At 39.8% G+C, this 25,985-nt stretch overlaps 2 protein-coding genes across 3 annotated transcripts in view; both read left to right on the top strand.

Annotated features, from left to right (window-relative positions):
- Positions 1-2,693: 2,693 nt before the first annotated feature.
- Positions 2,694-19,628, top strand: pag1 (phosphoprotein membrane anchor with glycosphingolipid microdomains 1). Its single transcript, XM_062986136.1, has 7 exons — positions 2,694-2,712; positions 3,769-3,969; positions 6,848-6,899; positions 9,154-9,256; positions 12,532-13,070; positions 17,453-17,749; positions 19,542-19,628. The coding sequence occupies exons 2-7, from the start codon at positions 3,824-3,826 to the stop codon at positions 19,626-19,628; spliced, it is 1,224 nt and encodes a 407-aa protein (XP_062842206.1). The 5' UTR covers positions 2,694-2,712; positions 3,769-3,823.
- A 2,746-nt stretch (positions 19,629-22,374) lies between these two features.
- znf704 (zinc finger protein 704) overlaps positions 22,375-25,985 on the top strand; it is an 83,786-nt gene continuing 80,175 nt past the window's right edge. For both annotated transcript variants that reach the window (XM_063014556.1, XM_063014546.1), the window contains exon 1: positions 22,375-22,706. In XM_063014556.1, coding sequence (XP_062870626.1) covers positions 22,536-22,706 — 171 coding nt within the window. In that variant the 5' untranslated portion in view covers positions 22,375-22,535. The remainder of the gene's footprint in view (positions 22,707-25,985) is intronic.

The following is a 25,985-nucleotide window of genomic DNA, read 5'->3' as shown; positions in this document are numbered from 1 at the left end:
GCTATCTTAGACATTTGTTTATGTGCATAGGGAAGTTGTAGCCTAGTGGTTAAGGTACTGGACTAGTAATTAAAAGGTCGCTGGTTCAAGCCCCATCACTGCCAGGTTGCTGCTGTCAGCAAAATCAACCATTCACCCAAACACATACCTTAAGGAATTCCTTTACATCAGCGAGAAATACCCATCCCACACGCTCATATACAGACAGCTTAAATCTGCAGACCAAGTATCAGCAGCGATAATAACCGCACGACTTGCAGACAAGGCACTTTTACCAATACACAGATCAATCTATACAGCAGAAGCTCATGCCCTATTAATGGCACTGAAACATCACCACACAACTACTCAATGTGCTGATATGTGCTGACTCTAAATCCAGCTTACAAGCAACAGAAGCCCTACACATTACCATGCAACCTTAAACACGATTCTGGAAAAAGTATTTATCAGCCCCAAGCATGACACAAGACTCTGCTGGATCCCGGGACATTGTGGCATCATTAGTATCAAAAAAGCATACAAGTTAGCAAGAAAAACAGTAGGGGAGCTCCTACCATCAGACACCAAGCCCTTAATAACTGCCTACATTAAAGCGTGTGGCAGACTGAATGTGACACACAGAACGATAATATACCTCATGAAATACGTCCCAACATTAAGTCACAAAAACACACACACACAACTTCTGACCAGGTATTCTACACCAAATGTCACATAAGACACGGTCTCTTAAGTCCCCCCCCCCCCCCCACACACACACTTTGTAAGACCTGCCTAATATCCATATCCATCAAACACTTCCAGACAGAATACCCCAAACATTTATGCGAACAACGAAAACTATCCATACTTAAAACAGTGAAGGAAATCTTCAATCAAGTTAACGCGTAAGCAATACCCAAACTTAAATAAATGCAAATAAAAGCTGAATATACTTGACTAAAGACCAGCGTAACAGAGCATCACCTGGCAAGGATTATAGACTGACTGTTACATTAAATGTGAAATGCTAACCACTCTTGCCATGAATGTAACCATTATGCACACATAGTGTTAAAAGTCTAAATAGATCAATTACTCTGTTTGTACTTGTCAGTATATCCCATTGTGACTGCTGTTGTTTTTTAACTGATATTTGGGGCGGCACGGTGGCTCAGTGGGTAGCACTGTCGCCTCACAGCAAGAAGATCCTGGGTTCGATCCCCAGGTGGAGTGGTCCGAGTCCTTCCTTTCTGGAGTTTGCATGTTCTCCTTGTGTCTGCGTGGGTTTACTCCAGGAGCTCCGGTTTCCTCTCATAGTCAAAAAAACATGCAAGTGAGGTGAATTGGAGATAAAAAATTGTCCATGACTGTGTTTGACATTAAAACTTGTAAACTGATGAACTTTGTGTAATGAGTAACTACCGTTTCTGTCACCAAAGTGTAAAACATGATGTTTAAATCTTAATAAACAAACAAACTGATGTTTGTGAGGAATTATACTGTGAGTGTAGTGTCAGTAGAGTGAAAACTCTGTCTCATGTATGAATGAAAAATAGAACAATATGATTTATTGAGGCTAAATTACATCCCAGTATGAGTGCCGGGTATCATCTGTACTTTTAAATCACTGAACTACTTCACTATTATTCACAATAGCTAAACTTTAAATGTAAAATTGTTAATTTTTGAAGGCATTACTTAATATAACTACAACTTTAGACTTATATATTAAATATTTTAAGGCATTAATGCCTCCCTGGAACTGCAATAAAAATCTTGTGACAGAAAAAAAGCTTGTGTGTTATTAAAATGTTTACTAAAAATGAAATATGAACATTTAAACAAGACGACAACCCCAAACATATGCCAAAATAGCTCTATACTTCAGACAGTGGTTTTTAACAAATGTAAAAGTGCCTGCTTGCATTTTTTTATGTATACCTTTGAAATTGCAAGTCGAGCAGAGAGACTCTTATAACCAAGTTTACTTTATATGGTGCATTTTTTCATATCCAAGGTTGCTTTACAGAGGCAGGGAAAAAAGGTGAGTAAAAGAATGAAAGAACCGACTAAAGCAGAAAGTTTTAAGCAGAGCTTTAAAGTAGGAAAGTGAGTGAGACTCTCAGAGAGAATGAGGAAATGTATTTTATAGGTATAGTCATGACACTGAAAGATCTGCTGCCCAACAGTGACCAGTCTGAATTGTATATTTAAAGTGCACTGAGAGTATATTAGGTTAAATAAATATAGCTAAAGGGGTTGAATACTTGTTCTCTTTTACTGTATATAGCACCGTTGTGTAAGCTTTGTTAAAATCTGTAGGCATGCATTAGAGAGGCTCATTGTGTTGTTGATTTAGCTATTGGTGTTGCATGAGCTGCACTTCAAAAGGAGCTTTTGCTTGGTGTCTTACGTTTTGCCTTCACCAGACTGGAAGCTGTCATGTTACTGGGAGAACTCGGCTTAAATGATCACATTGCCCATTTTTATTCCACAATCATGAAGGAAATGGTTCCACCACCCACAGAGAGTTCCCACTATCCTGATGAATACAGTTGTGCATGATGTCATAGAGTTTATCATATCAGGATGTCCATCAGCATGGCAGGCTGAGGGCAGACAAGCAATTTACTTTCCGTTTGCCCTCTATGTTCACAGATTTTAATCCTTCTTTTTCTTATCTGTTCTATTGCAGGTAAGGACACCCAGATCCAAGCAAGTGACCAGGTAGGATTGCTTTTTTTTCTATAGAAGACAAATTAGGAACAAAACATATTTGTTTGGAATGATTGATTTTGTTGTTCATCTGGATACAGATCAGTTTATTTGCAAACAAGACAATGATTTCATAGGCCTTGCTGATATTCTTAGAACTGTAATTAGGAATATCCTTAGGCATATTCATCCAACTTCCCAGTAACATTTACATATGTCCTTCAATGGTACAATAGGCTTTTTCATAGCCCACTCACAGACAACACGATCTGTTCCAACATGTCTGAGTGTTTTGAGCAGCTTATTTGCCTAAAACTCAGTTAATTAACTCGGTCTGTAATAGGACGGCATCTTATCCAGAATTGTCTGTGTGGAGTTTTTGCAAGTTCTCTATATGATTATACAATATATTTACAGTACATGCTGTAGTTGGCATGTTGATTTGTGGGTGGCCCGGTGGCTTGGTGTTGCCACACAGCAAGAAGGTTCAGGGTTCAATTCACAGTTGGAGCAGTCTGGGTCCTTTCTGTGTGGAGTTTGCATGTTCTCACTGTGTCTGTGAGGGTTCCTCTGGGTGCTCCGGTTTCCTCCCACAGTCCAAAGACATGCAGTCAGGTTAATTGGAGATACTAAATTGCCCTGAGTGTGTGTGTGTGCGCGTGTGTGCTCTGTGATAGTCTGGTGAGCTGTCCAGGGTGTTTCCTACCCCTCACCCTGTGAATTGGACCCACCGACATTAAACGAATGTTTATTTGTATGTATACTTTGCACTTGAGTGCCCTCTTCTGGCTGTTGATGTTTGTCATGTGAGAAAATAACAGCATCGAGATTAAAAATGCAGTATTATGCTAATTAGTTGATTATTATTATTATGTGCTTTTGTTTCACACTGAAAACATACATGCTTTTATTAACAGTGTGCTTGGTGGCTAATAATAACATCATATGCTAATTATCTCAGTTTTATTCAATTTAAGGTGCTTCATTGGCATGCCAAATATTCACATTTGTATTGCCAAAGCTTCTTTACAAACTGAATGATAAATCTCTCTCTTTTTCTCCCTCTAGCTTTTGCAGTAATTAGCGCATGGCCGATGTAAGCGACTGCTTGGTGTAATGTGTAATGGCTCCTGTGTTGAGTGCTCTGTGGGGTTCAGAGGTTGCAGGGTCAGAGGTCAGTAGTGACCTAGCCCTGGTGAGCACTCTGACTACAATCTCTGCCCTCCTGCTGATTGCGCTCCTGGTGGCGTTTTGCGCCAGCTGCCAAGGGTGAGTACCAATGCATCCTCTCAGCTAATGCTGGTGGTACTTCAGCATTGTAACCCAAGCCTTATTGACATCAACAGCATATTAGTTTCCTTAAGCAAAACGTTTATAGATTTATAAACACATGATGTGATAAAATAAGAATTTGCATTCAAATTCTTTAAAATGTAAAGGCCTATCTCTGAATTCAACAGTTCAAGACTGTGTTCCAAACTGCAAACTACTTACTAAATAGTGGTCCTAAATAACAGTAGTGATTCTAGTGATTCTCTCCCTCTTTCTTTCACATATCTATCTATCTATCTATCTATCTATCTATCTATCTATCTATCTATCTATCTATCTATCTATCTATCTATCTATCTATCTATTCATTCATCTATATATATATATATATATATATATATATATATACAGTATATGTACACACACACACACACACACACACACACATAGGGTTCTTCAAAAAGTTTCTGCTTTTTTTTTTGTAAACTCTATTTATTAAGAATTTCAGAAACAAATGATATCACTTTCTACACGCTCACCTTCCGATGCTTTTTCTCAGCATCGTACCAACTTTTTAATGCCATCAGCAAAAAATGTTTTTGGTTGAGCGAGTAGCCACTGATGCACCTTAAAGCTTATTTGAGCGTCCAAAAAAGTGGAAATCAGATGGCGCTAAATCCGGACTATAAGCTCTCTGTCAGTCTCTCAGACACGACCAATTACTACTTATCCCGTCCTCACCGTTTCCAACGAAAATATAAAAAGTGCGGATATATACACCGACAAGGCATAACATTATGACCACTGACAGGTGAAGTGAAGAACACTGATTATCTCCTCAGCACGCCACCTGTTAATGGGTGGGATATACTGTATACAGTAAGGGATCTTCAAATTATGTCCACATTTTTATATATATATATATATATATATATATATATATATATATATATAATTATAGATAGATAGATGTATACACACAGATATGTACAGTATGTATATACATGTACAGTGTATCACAAAAATGAGTACACCCCTCACATTTCTGCAGATATTTAAGTATATCTTTTCATGGGACAACACTGACAAAATGACACTTTGACACAATGAAAAGTAGTCTGTGTGCAGCTTATATAACAGTGTAAATTTATTCTTCCCTCAAAATAACTCAATATACAGCCATTAATGTCTAAACCACCGGCAACAAAAGTGAGTACACCCCTAAGAGACTACACCCCTAAATGTCCAAATTGAGCACTGCTTGTCATTTTCCCTCCAAAATGTCATGTGATTTGTTAGTGTTACTAGGTCTCAGGTGTGCATAGGGAGCAGTTGTGTTCAATTTAGTAGTACAGCTCTCACACTCTCTCATACTGGTCACTGAAAGTTCCAACATGGCACCTCATGGCAAAGAACTCTCTGAGGATCTTAAAAGACGAATTGTTGCGCTACATGAAGATGGCCAAGGCTACAAGAAGATTGCCAACACCCTGAAACTGAGCTGCAGCACAGTGGCCAAGATCATCCAGCGTTTTAAAAGAGCAGGTTCCACTCAGAACAGACCTTGCGTTGGTCGTCCAAAGAAGCTGAGTGCACGTGCTCAGCGTCACATCCAACTGCTGTCTTTGAAAGCTAGGCGCAGGAGTGCTGTCAGCATTGCTGCAGAGATTGAAAAGGTGGGGGGTCAGCCTGTCAGTGCTCAGACCATACGCCGCACACTACATCAAATTGGTCTGCATGGCTGTCACCCCAGAAGGAAGCCTCTTCTGAAGTCTCTACACAAGAAAGCCCGCAAACAGTTTGCTGAAGACATGTCAACAAAGGACATGGATTACTGGAACCATGTCCTATGGTCTGATGAGACCAAGATTAATTTGTTTGGTTCAGATGGTCTCAAGCATGTGTGGCGGCAATCAGGTGAGGAGTACAAAGATAAGTGTGTCATGCCTACAGTCAAGCATGGTGGTGGGAATGCCATGGTCTGGGGCTGCATGAGTGCAGCAGGTGTTGGGGAGTTACATTTCATTGAGGGACACATGAACTCCAATATGTACTGTGAAATACTGAAGCAGAGCATGATCCCCTCCCTCCGGAAACTGGGTCGCAGGGCAGTGTTCCAGCATGATAATGACCCCAAACACACCTCTAAGACGACCACTGCTTTATTGAAGAGGCTGAGGGTAAAGGTGATGGACTGGCCAAGCATGTCTCCAGACCTAAACCCAATAGAACATCTTTGGGGCATCCTCAAGCGGAAGGTGGAGGAGCGCAAAGTCTCGAATATCCGCCAGCTCCGTGATGTCGTCATGGAGGAGTGAAAAAGCATTCCAGTGGCAACCTGTGAAGCTCTGGTAAACTCCATGCCCAGGAGAGTTAAGGCAGTTCTGGGAAATAATGGTGGCCACACAAAATATTGACACTTCAGGAACTTTCACTAAGGGGTGTACTCACTTTTGTTGCCAGTGGTTTAGACATTAATGGCTGTATATTGAGTTATTTTGAGGGAAGAATAAATTTACACTGTTATATAAGCTGCACAAAGACTACTTTTCATTGTGTCAAAGTGTCATTTTGTCAGTGTTGTCCCATGAAAAGATATACTTAAATATCTGCAGAAATGTGAGGGGTGTACTCACTTTTGTGATACACTGTATATATATGTATGTGTGTACACGTATGTATGTATTTACATACATATGGTTTATATATACATATGTTTTCCTGCACACTATTTGTACAGCTAATTTCCCACAGAATTTGCTATGCACTTTGAATCTAACCATTTATCTTGAGGCATTAAGATCCAGTTAATTAATTCTCTGAGTAATCAGTAATTAGCATATTTTGGTAATGTTTCTTCTCTCCTTTTTTCTAGGCAAAAGAAAGCGTCACAGATCCCTGGAGACCATGAGAACCTGATGAATGGGGTACGTTAGTGAGACGCTTTTCATGTGAAGGATTTTCAGCATTTCAGATCATGCATGGCTGATATTTAAAGCAGAGCCCCATAGCATACATTTCTTTTCATCACTTTGAAGGCGTTTTGAACAGCATTAAATGTTGTGATGTGGGGAGCTGTGGCTGAAGCTGTTTTGCAGAGGACTGTCATAATGTTGTTATTGTGGGGTTTATTTGATGTTGTGAGCTTAGGGGTAGAGCGAGCACACTGAAAGAGCTTTGTGGATTACTCTCAGTGGGAGGAAAACATGAAGCAGGCAGACTCAGTGCATTGTCTGGTCAGGGTACACGGGGAGCCTTTCAGTGCATGTGCCCTCTGCATGGAGGCTGGCAAATTATCATGTGAGACAAAAGGTCAGGAGTTCAGCATTGTTTAAAAGCGTGGAGCATCTATCAAAATCTCATTTGACACACACACACACACACACACAGTGTGGGAAGTGTGGGAAAGTATCAAGCTTTTATTGTTGCTGGTATCAAGCTTTTATTGTGGTACCATGTCTGAGTATGGTTGCCAGATTGTTTTTAACATGCAGTCTTCTGCTGCCTTATGTGAAACAGGAACTCATCTTTCTGCCAGATTGGATGAGGCTGTTATTTTTCTAACTAAAATTGTGGTTATATTTATTGTGGAGACACTTTTCAGTTTTTTTGGCTGCTTCAATATTTATGTGTTGTCACAGCGGATCTGGTCTACAAACCTGATAAGATACCCTTCCTGACACAGATCTGCTTTTTTTCTCCAAAACTTGGGCCCGGCACAGAGAGCGCACTGACAAGTACACCTCCCAATGACTTGACTAAACACCCACCCAACCCTGGATCCCAACATAGTCAAACACGTGCGTGTAGATGCTTGACTGGCCAATAGAACTGCTGAGATTTACATAATACATACATAATGTAACATTTGCTAAATATAAAGTAACTACATATTACAGAAAAATATAGACTTCATGGCCAAAGGTTTATGGATAACCTACCCCAAACTCATTAAACCAAGTAAACATCTATGCAACAGTAATGTTTGAACAGGATTTCATTTAGAAATTTGATTTTATACAGTTGGTAATGGGTGTAGCTAAAACACACGAAAATAATAATACACAGGAGTGTATTATTACACATAATTTAGCTATATAGTTTAACATATGTTAAACCTGTGCACTATCTGATTGAAGAATAATGTATCTACACAGTGGTACCTTATATCTTGACGTTCCCTAAACTTGAAATCTTTTAATTCGTCGAGAAATTTGTACCCTTAAACTTGTGTTATAGCTCAGGGTGCTGAGAAATTGTGAGAATCTAAAATGCTTATCATTAAACAAAAGCCTAATGTGACTTAATGTATTAAAAGAACACTAAATTTCTCTTAATAATTACTGCTCGTTAGTTCTCTCCACTAATAAAATTCCTCCACTTTAAACTTTGAGCACTGTCACTGTCCATAGGAAAAAACGGCACAGCCACTGAATGCGCCTTTAGTGAACTCGCTAAAGAATACGGTTCCAAGATCAAACATCTCCATGATTAAGAAGCATAAAGAAACAATAAAGAAGTTAGGTGCCGGTTTTATTGTGTTTTTACTGATTTTTAACTGTTTTTCAATTGTATTTTAGTGTTTTTTTATATTATATTTGTGTTATTTTCAGTGTATAAGCGTAAAAAACAACCTCATTATTTTACATTAGCCTAAAATATTTGCCGTTCCACAGGACTATGCCTGCGTTACAGCAATTTAACTTTTTGACATGTTGATCTAAATACTGAATCAGATAAACAGAATGAAACACATCCATGTTAGTCTGATGTGATGGGTGTGTAAGGCCGGCAGTAAAGCTTTTGGCAGGAATTTGCCAGTGTACCCGTGTGATAACATGCTGTCATGCGTACGTCCACAGTTTGGAGGATACAAATTTCCTTTTAGCATTGATGGATATCTACAGCACAACCTTTCCTCAGTAATGCATCCCTGCAGTGGGGAACATGAACTAGGTGCTTAGCTAGATGGCAGGTTCTGTCACAGGCTGACAGGATAAATAGGATCTTTGAGTGCTTTTGTGTTAACCTACTGACTGAAATACTGGTTGTGGTTCACAGCAGCTAGCAGCCACGAGGTGGTGCTATGTAGTGACTTTCTGCATGCATATATTTTATTTCCGTGAGAGCATTGCAGACACTCAAAGATGTTCTTAAGATTTGTATTCTTTTTCTGTGCAGGTGTCAGAAAAGGAAACATGTAGCCAATCAGCAGATACGGTCAGTCACGGCACTGATCTGGCAGCTAGTAGCTCCCACAATGGGCCTCTTACAAGTGGTACAGGTAAAACGCTTTATATTTTAAGTAGTTTATCAGAATTCAACTACTTCTATTTTATCCCCTCACATTTACTTACATAATGTCTTTTGACTGTCTGCTTAAATATAGTACAAAACAAATATATATACAGTATATATATATATATATACAGTGTATCACAAAAGTAAGTACACCCCTCACATTTCTGCAGATATTTAAGTATATCTTTTCATGGGACAACACTGACAAAATGACACTTTGACACAATGAAAAGTAGTCTGTGTGCAGCTTATAAAACAGTGTAAATTTATTCTTCCCTCAAAATAACTCAATATACAGCCATTAATGTCTAAACCACCGGCAACAAAAGTGAGTACACCCCTTAGTGAAAGTTCCTGAAGTGTCAATATTTTGTGTGGCCATTATTATTTCCCAGAACTGCCTTAACTCTCCTGGGCATGGAGTTTACCAGAGCTTCACAGGTTGCCACTGGAATGCTTTTCCACTCCTCCATGATGACATCACGGAGCTGGCGGATATTCGAGACTTTGCGCTCCTCCACCTTCCGCTTGAGGATGCCCCAAAGATGTTCTATTGGGTTTAGGTTTGGAGACATGCTTGGCCAGTCCATCACCTTTACCCTTAGCCTCTTCAATAAAGCAGTGGTCGTCTTAGAGGTGTGTTTGGGGTCATTATCATGCTGGAACACTGCCCTGCGACCCAGTTTCCGGAGGGAGGGGATCGTGCTCTGCTTCAGTATTTCACAGTACATATTGGAGTTCATGTGTCCCTCAATGAAATGTAACTCCCCAACACCTGCTGCACTCATGCAGCCCCAGACCATGGCATTCCCACCACCATGCTTGACTGTAGGCATGACACACTTATCTTTGTACTCATCACCTGATTGCCGCCACACATGCTTGAGACCATCTGAACCAAACAAATTAATCTTGGTCTCATCAGACCATAGGACATGGTTCCAGTAATCCATGTCCTTTGTTGACATGTCTTCAGCAAACTGTTTGCGGGCTTTCTTGTGTAGAGACTTCAGAAGAGGCTTCCTTCTGGGGTGACAGCCATGCAGACCAATTTGATGTAGTGTGCGGCGTATGGTCTGAGCACTGACAGGCTGACCCCCCACCTTTTCAATCTTTGCAGCAATGCTGACAGCACTCCTGCGCCTATCTTTCAAAGACAGCAGTTGGATGTGACGCTGAGCACGTGCACTCAGCTTCTTTGGACGACCAACTCGAGGTCTGTTCTGAGTGGACCCTGCTCTTTTAAAACGCTGGATAATCTTGGCCACTGTGCTGCAGCCCAGTTTCAGGGTGTTGGCAATCTTCTTGTAGCCTTGGCCATCTTCATGTAGCGCAACAATTCGTCTTTTAGGATCCTCAGAGAGTTCTTTGCCATGAGGTGCCATGTTGGAACTTTCAGTGACCAGTATGAGAGAGTGTGAGAGCTGTACTACTAAATTGAACACACCTGCTCCCTATGCACACCTGAGACCTAGTAACACCAACAAATCACATGACATTTTGGAGGGAAAATGACAAGCAGTGCTCAATTTGGACATTTAGGGGTGTAGTCTCTTGGGGGTGTACTCACTTTTGTTGCCGGTGGTTTAGACATTAATGGCTGTATATTGAGTTATTTTGAGGGAAGAATAAATTTACACTGTTATATAAGCTGCACACAGACTACTTTTCATTGTGTCAAAGTGTCATTTTGTCAGTGTTGTCCCATGAAAAGATATACTTAAATATCTGCAGAAATGTGAGGGGTGTACTCACTTTTGTGATACACTGTGTATATATATATATATATATATATATATATATATATATATATATATATATAAGACACTTATTTCTAAGCATAAACAATGTTGGTATGTTCAAAATGGTTAAACAAAGCTTCCATTCTTCCATCATCTTTTTCTTTAAAAGACAACTAAAGGCCCACCTCGTCATTGCGTACTTGAATGAAAACATTGTACTTACGTGTTTCTATTTATAAAAAAAAAAAAAAAGAAAAGAAACACAAAAGGTCTTTTTGACACGTTCATGTTTTTAGACTGTTGTCTATTTGTCCATGAGCAATGAACTGTTTACTGAGGACGCACTTTTATAAGTTGCTTTGGAACTGTCTGCTTAATGCTGTAAACTCCACAAATTAATAACAAAATAACTATGAAATACCTGTGGTAAGAAATAATTAGCGTATTTTGCCTTTTTTCTCTTACCTGGTACCTGGTTACATGATATTGCCAGGGTCAGTCTTGACTGGGGATGACTTATGGTTTCTTGAACATTCCTGATGTGAATTATCAGACCAGTTGTACTGACACAAGTGTTTAGGGTGTTTGCTATGACTTATTTTCCTTTTCAAGTTTTGTTTAATGCTTTTCTTCCTGAGAACTTCACCTTCATTACGATTGCTACTGGTTAAGTAACCAGTCATCTAGAATTTTTATTTTTATTTTACATTGAACTTTTATTATTATGGAGTTTTTACATATATACATTGCTGAAACTGTGAATATTATCTTTTTATTTATACTAAAGGCATATGCTTACAAAGTCAAAAGACAATAAGTATAAATGTAACAGATTGGATGAATACTTGTTTGTTATGTGTGTTTGTGTTGTTTAATATAATATTTAATTTCACCAGGGTTTTTTGCACTGACCTATAAATATAAAAGTTAATAAAAATAGAACATACAGCTACTTACTTACTTATTAATAGGGGAAATCAAAAGATGAAAACATCTAAAGATCAGGATCCTGGTGGGTCCAGGATGTCATCCAGTGGGTACTGATGCCACCCAAAAACAATGACCCCAAGGCAGAAATATCTTCTAGGGGCAGTTTTGAGCAGCCAATCCACCACCTTCAGCTTGTTTTTAGTTTTAAGTGGGAGGAAAATTGAGGTACCTGCAGAAAAGCAGGGGGGACATGGGTAGAACATGCAAAACTCCTTACAGACAGTGAAAGAAGACAATGATTAAATCCGGGTCCATATAACCCATGTTGTGTATCAGTGTCACATTGATACCCTGATAGGGAAAGATTTATAATTATTAAAAATTCCGTATAATTATACAATAGTTAGTTACAGAGTTGCCTGCAAAGATAAGCACTTCTCATTAATTTATATATTTATTTATTTGTTTGTTTGTTTATTATACAAAAGGACAGATGAATATGCACATTTCTTATAATTTGATTTAAAAACTTATTTTTAATTGTGTAACTGCTTACCTTTACATTCTTTGGTTGTTCTGTTCTCAGTTCTCACAGACACCATGGATACGAGCCCGCACCCTTCAGAGGAGATGCTGTCGAGCCACTCGGAGCATCGCTCCTCCAAGTGCCCCCAGGACCGTGAGTTGCCCAGCATTCCCTGTACCAGCACGCTGCCAGTAGCAAATGACACCTCCGTTGCATGTGGGACATCCGGGGAAGACACATACGAAGTGCTAAAGGACGGAGCCCCACCTGATCCCATTGTGGAAGACTCACCCTATGAGACAGTAAAAGATCTGAAACGTCCGGTCCTGTCCAATGGCACAATAAGCCCTGACGAGCCCATGTCCACTCTGCCCAATGGGCATGCAAGCCCCATCTTGGGCAAGCCTGACCCGTACCCGATCGTCAACGGTGCAGAGTACGCCTCCATCGACCTAAACAAGAAGAGCCGCTACAGCGCAGACGTGGAGGCCCGATGCTTGGTTATGGAGGAGGCTGAAGATGAGAATCCTCCACCTATACCAGATAAAGTACTTGATGAGAACGACAACCATAACATCTCTGCACTGTCCAATGGAGAGGTGAGAAAAATCTGATGTGTATGTGTGATGGTAGATTTAGAGGGTGTGCACTGAGAACACCCAAGGGTGGGTGATATATAGGGTCATAGTGGGTCTGGTTCACTGAAACTCTGAAACACTGGGCGCAGGACGGCAATCCATTGCAGAGCTTTGGCCACCTACTCAGACATAGCCAGTCATGTCTTTGTGGATGCCCAGCTGGCCTATAGCACAGCTGAGATTTTAACTCGTGGTGGGCTTTTATGACAGACGCTGTTCCACCCAAGCACCTGTATATATTATATATAAATAATATAAATATAATACATATATATATATATACATATATATATATATATATATATATATATATATATATATATATATATAAATATAAATAAAAACAGACAACAAATTTAATATAAAAATTAGTAATATCCCAAAAAGTAATAACCAAACGTGGCTGTGCCTAATTAATAGTCCATATAAATCACTACAAATAGTTCACATGGCAGGGAGGAAAGTTTTAAGGATTGGGGGATGGGATTGCTGGGCTTTGGGTTGAGAAGCCCATAAATCTGTGTACCATGTAATGGCTTTATCTTAATGTTGGAAATCTGCCTTGTTGCAAAATGATATAATAGCAGTCAGTGTATCTGAACTCTTCTTAATCACATGGTGCAAGACTTTCAACAGAGTAATGAAGTTGACTATTTAAATTGTCCCATTATTTTTCCTGAAAAAAGTTTTAATTAGATTAAAACAATTAGCACTTATTATTTTAATTTTATTACATTTAGTTGCAGTGAAAATATTACGTTCATGTTCTTTAACATTCAAAAAAAGCCCATATCAATCACTTCAACCCATTTAACTTTATGTTGGCAGAATTTATTTATTTTATTTATTAGCATTTTAACATCATGTTATCATGGGCTGTTTTCCATCTGCGATTCATCTAACTAACATTTTTTGGACTGTAAGTGAAAACGAAGCTCTCAGAGAAAACCCACACAGACACGGGTTGTCTGGATCCTCTCAAGGTTCCTCTCCTGTAATTGTAAGGGAGTTTTTCCTTGCCACTGTCGGCCTTGGCTTGCTCAATAGGGTTTTTTTTTTGTCTGTTGGTCCTGGATTCTGCAAAGTTGCTTTGAGACAATGTCCATTGTAAAAAGCACTATATAAATAAATTTGACTTGACTTGACACTGGGAGAACATGCAAACTCCACACAGAAAGGACTCGGGCTGCTTCACCTGGGAATCGAACCCAGGACCTTCTTGCTGTCGGGCGACAGTGCTACCCACGAATGGTGGCAGAATTAAATTCCTTGTATTCGTATTTGACAGATTTTCTAGAAGCCACTTGTTTAAAGTGACATGATTATGAATTATGATACACAATATATTGTGGGATCATGCATATCTTTTTATTTGCACAGCAGCTAACACAATAAGGATGGACCAGCTTTAAATCCATTCACACACTTGGGTCAAATGTGTAGAATGAATGCAAATATTTTCTCCCAGAAAGCAGAACTGATTGTGTGCCCTAGGACCTGGGTTTCAATCTCGCTTCCAGTCACTGTGTATAAGAAATTTGGCATGTGCCCCCTATGTCCAACTAAGTATACGCCTGGTTCTAATTTTTTCTTACTAAAATTCTTCTGTCCTGGGTTCGATCCCCAGTTGGGGCGGTCAGGGTCCTATCTGTGTGGAGTTTGCATGTTCTCCCCGTGTCTGCGTGAGTTTACTCCAGGTGCTCCGGTTTCCTCCCACAGTCCAAAGACATGCAAGTGAGGTGAATTGAAGATACTAAATTGTCCATGATGTGTTCGATATAATCTTGTGAACTGATGAATCTTGTGTAATGAGTAACTACCGTTCCTGTCATGAATGTAACCAAAGTGTAAAACATGATGTTAAAATCCTAAAAAACAAACAAACTAACTTACAATTCTTCTAAAATCATGCTAATAGGCAACTTGAAGTTGCTTCATAATGGATTGTCACATTCTCCTGTGTCCATCCCTGCCTCGTACCCAGTGTTTCAGGTAGGCTTCAGGCCCACTTTGGTCAAACAATCAATGGCTGCATTTGGAGGCAGACAATAACAAGTAAAACATCATTCCTCTTTATTTGTCCGTACCTCTGTACCGATTTGTTACATTGCTATATGTGCAGAACACTGCAAGTCAGGCGATCGATACTAGCTTGCATCTGCTTTGTGAGAAATGACACTTTTAAAACAAAAACAGTAAATACAGGTTGAAAACAGAATGGCATCCTGTTAGTTGTCCGAGTAAGTAAACAGTTGGTTTCTCATCTGCAAGTTATGAAGTTAGGGTCTCATGGGCAAGCGTTCTGTTAGATGCAGCAGGAGAACAATAACCAGCGACTTCTGCTTAATTATGACTTTTTAGCCAGCTGACACTGGGTGGCTGTGCAGCCACAGCATACAAATGAAGCCATCTGTAGAGGAGAGCGGACAGCTCCTGCTGCGCGTTCAGGAAGAGCCACCATTTGCTCGCAGCATGAGATTCACATCACCATCTACATACGCTTAGTCCCTCTACTGGCATTCAGAACCCTCCACTTTAACATTTGTCTAACCCTCTGTTATGTCTGTATTTCTGCCTCCTTTGTCCTTCCACCTGAAGCTTGTTTTGAGTCAGTAATGAAGGTGAGGTGTGTATGACAGCAGGTCTGCTCTTTTCTGCAGTCCAACTGCGCCACCTGTGGACCAGACAGAGTAAAGTCAACAAATGCCTCCTCCCCCAGCACTCACGTTGTCTGTGCTTGGTTTAGGGTTGACCCTTAACACTCTGTATGCACCTCAGCGCTGCTTGTGTGTGAGTGGACCAGCGGTGATTTGTCTTATCAGTCAGGCAGGGTATGAGTGTCGGCCATGCATTAATCTTGCCTAGCCAGATGCTGTCAAATCGTTTTGAGCTTGCTTTTATCTTGGAGCGTATGGATTACTTCTTTTTGTTAGGTTGTGGTCATACCATAGCTTAATAATATAACTGTCATATTAAAAAAATAATAGATTATTATTTTAATAGCTTGTTATTTTACACTAATAAAAAAGTAATACATTTTAGCACACATGATGAACAGATTGCACTATGGATTTAGATTGCAAATAGAGCTTTTTGGTAAAGCACATTATTGTACTATTTACAGAAAAGGAACTGAGGCCTTTACAAAAAAATTACATGGTCCCTGCAGTCAGACATGGTGGAGGCTTACAGATGTTTAGGTTTGCTTTGTTGCACTGATTGCCTTGCCTGTGCATGACATCATGAAACCTAAAGTCTATCTAGCAATGTTGTGCCCACTTTCAGAAACCTGGCTTATCCTTAGAGGTCATGGGTCTTCCAGCAGAACAATGACCCAAACACTTCAAAAGGCACTAAGAAATGGATTACAATAAATCAGTGGAGTGGCCAGCAATACGTCTAGATCTAAATCTAATCATATGAAGAGATCTTAAAACAGCAGTTGGAAGAAGGCACCCTCAAATTTGAGAGATCAGGAGCAGTTGCAAACAAAAAATATTTTATATACACACACACATATAAATGTGTAAATATACCAACAAGGCATAACATTTTGACCACCTTCCTAATATTGTGTTGGCCCCTTTTGCTTCCAAAACAGCCCTGCAACCGTGATTGCATTGTGTATTCTGACAGCTACAGTAGCTCGTCTGTTGGATCGGACCATGCGGGCCAGCCTTCGTTCCCTACGTCCATCAATGAGCCTTGGCCGCCCATGACCCTGTCGCCGGTTTACCACTGTTCCTTCCTTGGACCACTTTTGATAGATACTGACCACTGCAGATTGGGAACACCCCACAAGAGCTGCAGTTTTGGAGATGCTCTGACCAGTCGTCTAGCCATCACAATTTGGCCCTTGTCAAACTCGCTCAAATCCTTACACTTGCCCATTTTTCCTGCTTCTAACACATCAACTTTGAGAATAAAATGTTCACTTGCTGCCTAATATATCCCACCTACTAACAAGTGCTGTGATGAAGAGATATTCAGTGTTATTCACTTCACCTGTCAGTGGTCATAATGTTATGCCTGGTCGGTGTATAATTATGTGTCAAAACAGCTTTGATCTGCGTCAGAGTAAAATCATCATAAGTCAAATCAGTTCAGATCTCAGATGGACCAAATATGTACTTTTATGGATTTAGTTGGGTTGATCTCAGGATTGCATATATAAATCCTAATAGTAAACTGTGGTAAATTATTAATAAAAATACCATAATGCTGTAGACATATAGGGCAAAATGCTTCCCCAGCTCAAACATACATTGTTAATGAATGCAATTTTGATATCCAGTCTTGTTGTTGTGTGTAAAATCTGATCAGACTTCCATCCCCTGCTGCAGGTATCAGCCGTGTACTCCAGAGTAGTGAAGCCACTGGTGGTGGAGAAAGAAAACGACTACAGCAGCATCGGTGAGATCAGGGGAGTGGTGGTAGAGTCAGGCTCCAGCGAGCTGTATGCCACAGTGAGAGACATGTACCCATCACCCCCTGAGGAGCAGTCACCAGAGAACACAGACCCTGCGTACGAGACCATCAAAATTTCAAAGAGCGGTGAGGAAGAGGAGCAGCAGGGTAACGGGCACAAGGAGCCTGACTACGAAAGTGTCGGAGAGCTGGATCTGAACAGAGAGACACACGCGAGACAGATGTCTATCAATCCCTTCTTAAAGTCGTGCACAGAAAGCCATGCACTATCTTTGTGCTCCTTCACTTCTGTACAGGCGCCCTTACACTGTGTCAAAGACTCCACCCATTTTTGTCCGGTGTTTTTTTTACCCAGCAGACTAGAGGCCAATTTTGTCTGCCACAGGTACTACCAATTGTGCCTGCTAGGGGGTGCCCAGTCAACCAATAGCAGAGCTGAAATTTAAACTTGAAGAGTTCAGAATCCCAACACTGGTGTGTTAGCGGAATATCTCGCTGCACCACCTGGGCGCCACACTTTAATTGTATTGCACACTAAGAAAATAGTGCATAAAACACATTGTATACATAGTCTTTGCAACAGCTTGCTGTAGTCTGCAAACATAACTGACTATAGATAGAGTTAAAAATTGAAGGGACCAGGTGGTGCAGCAGTAAAAATATACACGCTGCAACCAGAGCTGGATCTCGAATACAGTCGTATCGAATCTCACTCTGCCTTGCCTGGCTGAAGGCTGAGTGGCCTACATGAACAACGATTCGGCCGGTTGTTCAGATAAGGGCGTGGGACTAAAGCCAGATGAGGTCTCTCTCCCATGACTGGTGCAATTACGACCTCTGCTGGCTGAATGATGGCGCCTGCACAGAGATGAGAAAAGAGTGCTCTCAGGGTGTGTCTCTCCGTACACAGTGAGCTGCACTGCACTCGTCAAAGTGCAGGTGATAAGATGCATACGGCATGCTGCCCACGTGTCGGAGCGGGCGTGGGTTCGCTTCGTTCTCCTCAATCAGAGCAGGGATCAGCATTGGTGGAGAGGAAGCATGACGCAATCGGGCAATTGGACGCGCTGAAAGGGAAAAAAAGGGGTTAAAAAATGCATAAACAAAATATTTTAAGAAATTCTATAATTAATTTAGTTATCCTTGGTGAGCCTACATGTTCTAATTTTTTAGTAACCCATTCTAAAAAATTGCAGGTACGAATATATCCATTTACAAATGTAGGTAAACATATTACCACACATGTAATATCTAGATTCACGATACAACGTCATTCTTTAGAAATCTGAGATCTGGGGGGATTAGTATGTTATACTTTTTAACTTGTTGCATAATTATTAATTTTGTTGGGCTGCATCTCACCCACATTGACATCACATAAATTACTTCAAACATGCATTCTATACATTTAACAATATAAATTTTGCCTGTTGCATCCTATGCTTTTGCATTCTATCAGTTCATTGACATCATTCACAGATATGAATGTCATTTGTAATCCACATTTCCTTATTATGGCTAGTAGGCAAACTAAGTGCGACAGGCTTTTCCACTTGCACACGTGCAGTAGTTACGTTTAAAGAGCACAGTCTTCTTTCTCACTCTGATTTGAGGCCAGATTAGGTACATGAATGTATAGAAAAACATTCTGGGTAACACTGTGGCTGCAATGCAATACTACAAAAGTAAACAGACACCAAACAGAGCTGTTCATTTTGGGCGAGTAAGAAATTGTGTACATTTGATTTTTAGCTGAATTATTTCTTTAAGAGAAGAATTAAATGTTTGATGTTAATATTTAAATGCCGTGAATCAAGCCCTCAATGCAATGCAATGTGATGTAATATGCTTAACATTCAGACACAGCTAGTGACACTGCTGCAGAACCAAAATGCACACATTTTATACATTAACACATTCTGATTCAAACAAATCAAGAAGTATGTTATGTGTACAGCACATTTAAAAAAATCATGTAAAAGTAGTTGTTTGTGCCATTTGCAGGCGGTTACAATCAGTATTTTCATGGAGTTCATGCTGAAATGGGTTGCTCATGTCAATATAATCAACTTCTATGGTACGTCTTACTAAATCCTTTCATAAGGCTAATAAGCAAGGTAAAACCAGATATATTGTGTTATATATTGCATATGGTTTATAATTTATTTGTGATGTGGAGTATATGTTTTAAAGTTAGAGCTACCTGGTTAGCAATGTGTGTCAAAATGAACTAGCACAGTTCTGTTTATTAAATCTGCAGTTTTGATTAAGCATATCAAATTCATTATTTTGCCTATAGTAGGTACTGTTATAAAGCTGGAAAGCACAAAAGCAGCTCCTCGGTACAGCCACACAAAGCTCGCCTGGTAGTTTACGTACAAACTTCTAATATGAAGTGCTTCTCCTTTTGGTTAGCAGTTTAGTCCAAAAAGCATATGTTATATAGATATGTCTGTGACGAATGCAAAAACAGACTTGTAAATACTAACAAATTTCTTTACATTTATCATATAGTACAATTTTACATATCATATAATAATGTGCCTGTTCTTTCTCAATGAAGGCTTTAGTGTGTTTCTTTATCTGAAAGTGTCTAAAGCACAGAAACGTGTGGTTATTTTGAAGTGCTGTGGTTATATAAGGGTATTCTGGTATGATTTTGCGTAAAAAAAAAAAAAAATGATGCTGATTATGGTCACTACATGGCTATTACTCAGTAAGAGGTCCCGCTGGTTGACGTGTGATAATGTGGACAAACAGTGCGTGCAGCTTTGTTATTAGGGTACATTTTATCGGTACAAGCTCTGCATTGTGAAGGTACTTTCATTATTTAATATCATTGTATAATATTCTTATACCTTGCTTTGACGAAGTAATTTTAATGTATTTTATGTGTAAATAAGTATGAATGCACTTGTTTATATCATTGTAGTCTTTTTTCAATTTATTTGCCGAATAAATACTGGTCATGCTGTACTATTAATAATGCATGTTTTTTCTTTTCTTGTCCACATCTAGCCATATGTGACATTTAATTACATTTTTATGACATCATGTTTGCTAAATCATATCTTTATGGACTTTGTTCGGTGCAAAGATGCATAGTCATACTGGAAGAGAACAGGGCCTTCCCTAAACAATATTGAAAACATTCATTTCAAGTCTGGAAAACAAATTTAGTAAATGAAAAAATTTCCACATACTTATGACCACATAGTGTACATAAAGCAATAGTACTGTGATGATTTTTCTTTACATTGTTAAGCCCTTGTGATTGAAAGTCCAATGGTAGGATTAATGACCCCTGTGATACAAGTAGTATTAAATATTATATTAAAAATAAATACCAAAATAGTTATATTTAAAGGGCAGTTGTAGCCTAATGGTTAAGGTACTGGACTAGTACTCCAAAGGTCCAAAGGGTGTGGGTGTGTGTGTGTGTGTGTGTGTGTGTGGGTGGGTGGGTGTTTGGGTTTGGGTGTGGGTGTTTGGGTGGGATGGTGGATTGGCTGTCGGGTCTGTCAGGTGTGATTGGCTCAGTAATTCCAAGGAAAAGTGTAACCCTTGGTTATCCTAAACATATCCACAACTGTATTTAGTTCCAGTTCCCATCTCTTAATATGTAAAGTGTTATCTTGGAAATCGATCATTAGTTTTTTGTAGATATGAGATATGTGTTTTTTTTTTGTTAATGCAGGGTGTTCAAACGAATTTATAACAAAAGTGGGTTTCTATATTAATTGGTTCTCTTTTAATAATATTCCAATCTGTGTAATATAGTGTCTTATGTGTACATATCTAAATAGGTCACTTCATGGTAGGGCAGACTTGTCCTGGAGTTTTAAATATATTCCCATCAAACAATTCTATTTATTATATGGGATGTGCTCTGTGTTCAGCATTTCACATCGAGTTTAATGCTGCCACGTTACATAAACACTGGAATGAATATACTTTTAATATATATACGTTTTTTATTCTCATTGTATTTTTTCGCCTTAACTCTGGTTATATTATGATATGCAGACGCGACAATCCCTATCATACCTGCATCTTTGCCTAGATATTTTACAGCGCATTGATTTCATCCTGTCCTTTAGCATGTCGTCATTGTTTTGAACAGCGCCCTCTCCATCTACCAATCTCTGTAGCTGCGTCCCAAATCGCACAAAATGATGCGATTTGGAACGCAGCCTCTGACCGCATATTCACTTGTACACTATTAAAAGCTTTACCCGGTTGTGTGGTGCATGCTGTGGGAGCTGATATTTAAAAGAAGAGCTAAAGTGGCGTGTGTAAGTTGTTGTTGGGTGAATGAGGACCGGTGGATGCTGGAGGAGAGGGGACACACAGGAGTGCAGAAGGGAGCGACGCGGAGGCGTGTGCGCGCTCAGCCAATAGGAGCGCAGATGGTGCGGGCAGAGCGCACATGTTTACAGCCCGCGCTGCTCCGGTAGGTCTGGGCTCGTCTGCAACCTCGCCATGGAACGGACTGTTTACACGATTTAGGACGGGTTTGCAGCGCATTGTGTGTCTCGACAACACAGAGGACATCGAGTGGATCGTCTTCGTCTTGTAAACGCTTAACGTGTGGAGATTTTTGCGGAGTTTACGTGATTAATATGCGGCAAACCGGTGTGATGCGCTCCGTCAGAGATTTGTGCACCGTGCCGGGTTTTCTTTTTCTCTCTCGAGCTTAGGGGGGACTGCGAGGAAAACAAACAGCCCGACGGAAAAAAGATACGTCGCCGGTCGGTCAGTGATCGGATGCACATGTGCCCACTAATGCATTTATGCCTCAGATTAAAGGGCCATATGTGTTTGCTTCATATGAACCTGAAACGCGCATGCATGTGAGCAAAATGGCCTTGTTGAGCGCGCACTCGCCCTTTCTCGGTTTTGCCATCACGGATTCGATTTCGACGTTTGCTGTTTTTATAAGCGCAGTTTTAACGCGTTTGGGCTTTTAGACCGCCGCGATAGCAGCAGGATCGAGCCATGCAGGCGCGCCGCCTGGTGAAGCGCTCTGTGATCGGTAGCCGCGTGAACGCGCCCGGGTGCGCGGCTGCAGCGGGAGATACAGCGGCGGGAGAGCGGGAAAACGGGGACGCCGCTAAGGAACACATCGACGAAGAACTCACCAAGGGGCAGAGGAAGCCAAGCTTAAAGGTGTGTTTATTTCTGTGTGACAGCTTGTCTTTGTGTTGCATCGGTCACCGTCACCGACAAATTGTGCCTGCCCTTGTCGTGAACGCGCATGCACTCTCGAGCTCTCCCAGAGCCGGGGCGCCTGTGTTTTCTTACCGGTAATGCTCTAGATTTGCGGCATTTACCCTAACAGCCTCTAAACAAAAACGTTTTATGATTTTTTTTTCTTTTTTTGCCTTATGCTCAATGTGAATTTGCGTTTTAAACGATTTGTTTATGACATTTAAACGTTTGTTTATCACATGCGTCCTCTCCTCGAGGCGTTTTTGGAGTGTGCAGGCGTATGAGCGCATTTCAGGTGCGCCAGTTCAAATGTTGGTCATCAAACAGGGCTGTTTTTGTTGCCTATACAAGGACCCTAAAACATTCCCACCTACAGACACCATTGGTGCATCTCTACGTTATTTGACCTATGCTTGAACTATTGAATGTTTTACATAATGGACCAAATACTTCATTTATTTCTGAATCACTCTAATTTCCAGGCAAGGCTAGCCTTACAAGTTATAAGTTTACTGTGGATATCTAAATGTGTGTGTATATAAGCAAAGCACACATATAAAACTGTTAGTGCAGATGCATATTTGTTAAGGTAATCTGTTGGTATGCTGGCTCCCCAGGTGAAGCAGTTCTGTTCCTTTCTGTGTGGAGTTAGCATGTTCTCCCAGTGTCTGTGTGGGTTTTCCTTTGGGTGCTCTGGCGTTTTTCTACAGTCCAAGGACATGCAGTCAGGTTAACTGGAATACTAAAGTTCCCCTTCGTGCCCTGTAATGAACTGGTGACTTGTCTGGGGTGTTTCCTGCCTTTCACCCAGTGAATTGTACTCATCGCCACACTAAATAGGATAAAGCAGTGGTAAAACAGACAATGAATGAATGAATAAATGAATGATTGAATGAATGTCAAACAAATAAAATATGAATAATTTTACTAGTTTGGTCAAAAATTTAATTTAGTGCTGTTATTAGAATAAACACAATAATGCATTATACTGTATTCTAGCCCACTATCACTGGAATAATAAAAAATGGTCCACTAAAAAAACTGGACCAATAATCTCTAATGAATAGTTTCTATCACTCTTTTGTTTAGTTGCACCCGTTTGAGCTACTTGATAAGCAAATTTTGGGGTTCTGAACAATATACTTTGTCTTGGGAAAGATTTTTCCTAGGGTTTAAGTGGGTCCTTGCATTACTCAGGGCCACTGGAATCATTATTACCTTTCTGACTTTACGCACAATTTGTAAATCCCATAGTAACCATGTTAAAACCCTGATTTGATCAATTTGGAGCACCTACATTGAAAGTAAAATACAATATTTGCTAATTGACTTTTTGTATGGAACACTGTTATTGTTTGTAGTAAACAACAGTGTGGAAAACATCACAATAATCTGTTCTTTTAGTAATATTTTAATTTAGTAAGTTCATTAAAGTTTTAGTCATATACTAATAGATGTGGTTACTGAAAATGACATGGTACAAGGTATAGAATATCATTACTGCAAATAAGAACGAAGAAAAAAAGGTCACAGTTTTATTTATTCAATCGGTAAATAGGGTGTTTCTATCCAAGCAAATCATCTAGACACTTCATATTATAGTGTTTCATTCCAGTGCTGGTCTACATTAAATGCATTCACAACATTCACATCAAAATAGGTTACTTTATCAGATCAGAAAATATGTCAAATCCATACTGACACAGATACACAATTTTACAATGACAGTGTGATTGGGACCTTTCAAATTGATAGACAGAATAATGACAAAGGGCAGCTGTACGGAACAACGTAAACAAAAATCCATCTGTGGCCGCGCTCACTGGCTCGAACAATTCAAAATGAACAATGAGAGTTGACTGTTTACGGTACATATAGCAAGTAAATAAACGTTGTGCCTCATATCAAATACACGCTTGTAATGTGTAACATATTATTACAGCGTAAGGGCTCACAACGATTGTGTTTGACCTGTTGTTGTGCATCTAAGCATGACAAACAAAACCCGCTCTGCAGCATTCTGCACAAGCATGTGTGTGTGTGTGTGTGTGTGTCCTTTCTGCCTGCTCGGCTGTTAACACATTTATTTATTGCTCCATATCAAATCCATTATAGCTGCAGCATGAGTCCATTGTGGCCATGCTTAATTCACCTGTTTGGGATAAAGAGCTAGTTATGCATTCCCAGACTCTAACACATTGATATGATTGCAGTAAGGTATGGTGGCCCTTAAGCCAGACATTCAGGCTGAACAAAGACTTTTTAAAATGCCCTGTTTGGCTTCAGTTTACAGGGGCAGCCATTCACACTGGAAAACATCCAGATTGCAAAAAGCGATTTTAGGTGATGATATATTTTGTTGGCTTTTGTTTCAACTGTTTTTATTTCTTTTTGCAAATGTACAAGTTTATCTTTTTCTGTTTCTAATGCATGTTGAATGGCATATATCCTAATCACTGCCTTGAGTGCTTCTCAGACCACCCTGTCCAACAATGTCGATAGTGCATTTACAGTGTATATCCTAATATGTGTTCTTAGCACTTTTCTTAACTGTACTGTACATCTAGGAGCCTAAATATCTAAGAACACATTCTTTTGATTTAAGGCAGTATTTTAAGATCAACATGTGCATCATCAGATACTATAATGCAGTCAATCAAACATATTAATATGGAGCGGAGAAAGGATAACTTTATTCCAAAACATTTGTAGAAAGAATTTGGTAAACATTAACCCTTGATTTAACATTAGTGCAAATTAGCTGAACTGCTATGATGAAGGAATGGAAGATGCATACAACTGAACCAAAGTAAGACGTTCTGGATAAGTCCTCTGAACCAAACTATAAATACCATTAGTCATATACTCTATACTTTTATTAATTTAGAACTTACACTCACTGGGGAGGCTGAACTAAACAATAAACATCTTCTGGTAACAGCTGACTAAGACAGGTGCCAACCATTTCCCATTGTGTATATTTGGACTTAATTTGGTCACCCATAAAAATGTTTGTATTATTAAGTTGCATGTATACCAAAATTTGTTTCTAAATGGTTAGACTGCACCACAATGGCAGACTACTAAAATCCCCTGTTACCATCCAGTAGAAAAGACAAATTTCTGACATGATTGTGGCTTGAAAGGTTTCATAAGGAGAAGCTGCTGAAGTGTTGTAGCAAACAGAACTCAGTTTGTGTGTAGAATGGCTCAGAGCATCTGGCAAAATTAAGTACC

Source organism: Trichomycterus rosablanca, chromosome 2 (assembly GCF_030014385.1).
Source record: "Trichomycterus rosablanca isolate fTriRos1 chromosome 2, fTriRos1.hap1, whole genome shotgun sequence".
Taxonomy (NCBI): Eukaryota; Metazoa; Chordata; class Actinopteri; order Siluriformes; family Trichomycteridae; genus Trichomycterus; species Trichomycterus rosablanca.
This window is presented reverse-complemented; position numbering and strand designations above follow the sequence as displayed.